The sequence below is a fragment of the Paracoccidioides lutzii genome, assembly GCF_000150705.2.
Source record: "Paracoccidioides lutzii Pb01 unplaced genomic scaffold supercont2.15, whole genome shotgun sequence".
NCBI lineage: Eukaryota > Fungi > Ascomycota > Eurotiomycetes > Onygenales > Ajellomycetaceae > Paracoccidioides > Paracoccidioides lutzii.
Genome location: NW_015440961.1, coordinates 891,493 through 896,770, shown reverse-complemented (window position 1 = coordinate 896,770; position 5,278 = coordinate 891,493). Strand labels below are relative to the sequence as shown.

The 5,278-nt window shown below is 45.6% G+C and overlaps 1 protein-coding gene across 1 annotated transcript; it reads right to left on the bottom strand.

The window, feature by feature from the left end:
• Positions 1 to 2,191: 2,191 nt before the first annotated feature.
• On the bottom strand, positions 2,192 to 4,574 carry PAAG_05796 (hypothetical protein; the record flags this gene model as incomplete). Its single annotated transcript, XM_015845683.1, has 6 exons — positions 2,192 to 2,450; positions 2,553 to 3,095; positions 3,184 to 3,261; positions 3,326 to 4,213; positions 4,280 to 4,369; positions 4,522 to 4,574. 6 exons carry the CDS (start codon positions 4,572 to 4,574, stop codon positions 2,192 to 2,194), a joined length of 1,911 nt encoding a protein of 636 aa, XP_015699909.1.
• Positions 4,575 to 5,278: the final 704 nt, after the last annotated feature.

Below are 5,278 nucleotides of genomic sequence, written 5' to 3'. Positions count from 1 at the left end.
GGCCAGCACGCCACACAGGGGGAGGAGAGGAATAGTGGCATAGATGTAATAGACGGAGGGAGGGGAGGGGGAGGGGAAGGGGGAAGAACAACCAGAGCGACAGTGAAGGCTGGTTGAAGGTCTCGATGTTTGGCGACGGGGGGCAAATCAAAAAGCAACTTTGGGCTGACGGGAAAGTTTGAGGATGTTGGATGTTTGATTTGAGGAGCCTAAACAGCACAAAAGTTGGGGCGGGTAGAGGAAGACCGATGATGCTATAAATAGTATGGGGAGTGACTTGCATCTGGCGGGTTAGCGAGCACCAATCAATACGCAGGAACGCCGAGGCAAATATATATATCCAGAAAGGAGTTCAAACTACAATCTAGTGATGCGTATCAGATCAATAAACGCAAAAACAAACAGTTAAACTATCCTCATCAAATATACACAGAAATCCCACACCCTGTCTGTTTACGGAGGACGAGGTAGAGGTTGTTCGATGCCCACAATTTAGAAGTCATGTGACACTGTAACCAACCAGACAGTCAGTCAGTCAGTCGGCCAGTTCAGTCAAGTCCAGTCCATCCGTGGACTGTGAAGAGAGTTGAACACCAGTGACTGATTATTATATCCTGCTGAACTACAGTGAATACATATATAACTTATTCTATCATGTAACTTATCAATAGTTACCATCGTTATGCGACGCTTCCAATAGGACTCTGGGGGTTTGACGGGAAAAGAGGTCGTGCAACTCACTTCACTTAGTTGCCCCTCTATTATCCCTCCCCTTTTATACTTCTATTGATTTGTGGTGTTGCAGTCTCTTCTCTGTCGATCCATGTGCAGATTTTCTTTGTTTTTTTTTTTTTTTTTTTTTTTTTTTTTTTTTTTTTTTTTTGTTTTTGTTTTTTTACAACCTTTTCTTCCCCCTCCTAGATTCCCGTTATTTGTGCCTTTTTCGCCGCATCCGGAATCACCAATTTCTTTTGCCCTCTCTACCAGCATCCAGCGGATATAAGGAATGGGGCGCCCTGTGACTGGTACGCCCCATTGTTCGGGGGGCAGGGTATGTTGATAGCATGTCTTCTGGTTGACTGCAGAAAATTCCAGGACAGTGTTTCTCTCCAGTCCAATACACTGGTATCAAATATCTAATTGAGATGAGTTGAGGTGAGCGTGGTGGTATCTACATGTGCAGTATGTTGTGCTTTTGCTCATTAACAGCAGTCTGGCACTGGAATGATGTTTGGGTGCTGCAAGTGTTTATTTTTTTTATTTTTATTTTTATTTTTTATTTATTTATTTATTTTATTTATTTTTTTTTTTTTTGTATACGCGACTCTGCCGGCTTGCCCGTGGCTACACTTCAACGATGCGAAACCTTTTTTTTGAGGTAGGTATATGACAGCATGGTCGAGGACGTCACTCAGGGTTTGTTGACTCTATTAGGCGGTTCCGATGCCGCGACTGTTACTGAACTACGGAGGCAGAAGATTGGTCTTTGGGAGCCGGAGATGTTTTCTTTCTTTCTCCTTTCTTCTCCTATCTGTGAAAGGAATGTGTTTCTTCCATGCCGATAACCTCCCTATTTCTATGACAAGGAATATTTCATGCTAGCATTCTTTCACTCATTACACAACTCATGGATATCATAAGTATTGCTAAACATCAACAACTAGTATCATAAAACTCACACTCAGTCCATTCCTCTCATTCTCGCCTCTCTTTGCTTTCTCAAGCGGCAATGGCCAAAGTGACAAGGCACGACTCTCCCAACTCAAATCTCTTTTCTCAAGTTCCTACTCCGTATTGTTCAACATACATCTTCTCTGAAACTGAAGGTCTCAACCGAAGAAAAGGTGTAACGTCGATTCGCAGGCAGCGTGAGGGATGGGGATGCTGTTTGCTGGTATAGGGATTTCTTCGCACCAGCTCTGAGTATCGGAGGTCATGGGGCTATGGTAGTGCCGAATGAGTTCCCTAGGATTTGGTAGCTAAACTTGCGAAGACTGACTGAGTTTTGAATATGTTGGATTTTTCCGACTCCAGGAGCCTCTGGGAGTAATTCCACGGATATTTGGACACTTCTCAACAAGCTTTTCCGCGACCAACAGTTCCACGGTTGAAGTCCTGGGGGAGCTTGTGCTAATTTTAGATTTCATAACAAAACATCAAAAAAAAAATCCTAGGAATGGAGAAATTGATTCTATTCTGGGGATATGTTAGATTGATTTCGTGTCGGTTTGGTATTAAAGGAGTAGAGCGGTGGAAAAGAATCAGCGGATTGCTGTTTTCTTATTATGTCGCTTAGAATCCATATAATGGTTTCAAAGCTTGACTCTGGGGCAGCCCATCTTGTGGTATTGTCCATTAGAATTTGTTGCAGGGGAAGGATATCTGGAACCAAATGTTTTAGATGTGGCGACTGTGAGGCAATGGTCAAGACTAGAACTGCACCCAGAGATCTTGTAGTGTCTGCGGTTAGAGATTAAATGATAATCGACATATAGGAAAGGTAGCTGTAGTGCCAGTGAGAAAGAAAAAAAAAAAAAAAAAATCCAACTTACGAATGCGAAAGTGTCCAAGTGTACTGCGAAGGCTTCTTTAAAATTTCTCCTGTATTCTGCAGGAATAGCCGACAGCTCTCAATACAGACCTGTGATTTCTCCAAGATCATCTGTGTTGGCTCCACGCCTCCCGGGAGTGAAACGGCGTATAAAACATATTGACGGTGAATTATGTGCCTTGCTGCATAGTAGCGAATCCTCAGTACCCTTTCGCGATCATCGATATCTGACTCTACACCAAGAGTTGGTTTGATTATATCTGGGACAGAGTTGTACCATAGTAAAAGTTGTTGATCAAGTTCGGACGTGATCGTTGTGAGCGATGCAATAGACATTGCCAACGCGGATACATCAGACTTGGAGCTGGTTTGCCCTCTACTATATATCGAGTTGTCAACTCGGTTAAGGAGGCGTCTCATCGATATCTCTGCAAGGTAGCTCAATCCGTCTCGATCGGTTAGATTGCCAGCTTTGGGAAACGGCATCTCATCGACGAAAGTTTCGATTCCACTCCGTGGGAGGTTAAACTCGCCAAGGAGGTCACTAAATATAATATGAACTTGGGATGAACCGGGGTTTTCCCTTCTTACTTTCTTTTTTCATGGAATATGGATAATTCGTGCAAACTAACCATTCAATGAGAAAGCAGCTCCAGCAAGCCTCCAAGATCCGCTCTTTGTAAGATTCATCGGCATCGCTATCTTTACTCCTGCAAGCTCGTTACCTTAGCTCTTGAACCCTCCGTAATCCCAAATATTGCGTCCACCACTAACCTGGACAACAGCAACTGCACCTCTGTAGAAGCTAAATGAATGAGCTTCCAGCTATGCAGAGGTCGGGCCATATAAGCAAAGTAAACTCCACCGAATATCAAAGTCTGAGGCAGAAGTAAGTTAGACCCCAACGATACCGCAGACTCTGCCATGAGAATCTGCAATGCAGGTTGGAAGTATTCCATCCCAGGAGCCCAGTCACCACTGCGGGCGCCAGCCCCTGAAGCTTGTGAGGCAAGAACCCCCAGCGCAAAAACCACAAGACACTGGGCCGACTGCAAGCTGTAATCTAGACCGGTGGCCATTACGTTTTCATATATCGTGTAAAATTCGTCGGGATCTAGAATCGGATGGCACGGGTGAACCATGGAAAAGAACGTAGCTATTAGCAAATCAGCGACGTCTCTGCTGATATACGGCAGATTCTGTTCGGGACTCATCCAGCTCCCCGGCGGCGGAGATCGCTGGGACTCTGTTCGAAAGAAGTAATCTTCTGGAAACTCTCCTGCCAAAGACTTAACGATTGGTAATGCTAGCAGACTATTTGTTGATGTCTGATGTATTGACGGGATTATGAAAGAGGGAAATTCCGCATTTGGGTCAGCAAATTTGGGACCGGCATCCGGGACCGGCGGCACGGGAGTTCGCGAAACTGATGGAGATTTGGCGTGCAGTCTATTGGTGCAGGATAAACCAGCCTGTGGCGGGGGACCAGTTGTTGAATATGCCGGTAAGGGGAGAACATCCGAGGCTGCCTGTGGTGGTGGTACTGCCCTTAAAGCGTGCTGTTGAGAAATAGAAGCGATTGCTTCCGAATGCGTCTGGAGCAACGTTTCGATCCGTTCGAATCGTCTTGATATTGATGCCGGAATAGTTGAAGGTTCCAGGCTGTATGAAAGGCACCCGTCAATGTCCCCTATATTAAAGGTAATAACGGACAGTTAACGCGCATACCGCTGAGTTGGGAGCTCCTGGTAGTGACAGTTTGCCTCTGCCTCGGTGCAATTGCCACATACTGGCTTCTTCCCATCGCAGCGACGTTTTCTAAAGTGGAATGATGTTAGTATCAGTAAGCTAATTGGGGCTGATATTACACATATACGGTACCCTCTGGTCTGAACTGCGATGCGAGGACAGGTCTTCAAGGCTAATTCCGCTTGGCAGGCCAACTGCAGGATAAACTCGAGCTAACTGACCTTTGGCGACAGAAATCGCACGCAAGAAATGTGCGTTTACGTGGATAGCTCATAGTCATCGGTTAGGAATGTTATCCTTTAGTTTTTAAAAAATGTCGAGACAAGGTGAGCGATGGACATGGTGGAGAATGAAGATGAATCGAACACGTAACTGCGAGGTATAAAAGATCAGATCGTAATAAACATCGCTGACGAAAACTGCTGCTAACTAGTTGGTGGAACTGAGCGAGACGCAAATTTATGAGGCGAGCTGTTGGAGCTCTTCCCTACAGTTACAGAACTGAGAAAAAGGAAAACCTCCATGGTTGAGACTGTATTGTCTATTCTCGTTCTATCATCTGGCATTTTCAGCTACAGTCCCCCCATTGCCCTCACCAGATCATCCGGGGACTGGTGGGTATGGCACTCGTCATAGGAGCTCGTATTTGGAGACGGCGTGTCGTTTTCGCCCCTTGCAGCCACGCCACTGCAGCCCTGTAGGCTGTCGCGTGGGGTTCCCAAGATTGTGGTTCATTTTCACAGTTCCCTTTGGCTGCTAACCTGTCCGAACAACACCGAGAAAGCTTGTCGAAACGCCACCTGGGACGTCTTGAACAAGCCACCGACTCCCTAGATCAAGGCGCGAGCAAGAAGATGAAGGAGGTAAAACGTTGCCGGAGTCTTAGTTCTTCAGAAAGGCAAAAGATGGCCCAGCTTGAGAGTGTAAAATTATACTGTGTTCGCAGACTGGGAATATTATTATTTCTATACTTCCCCC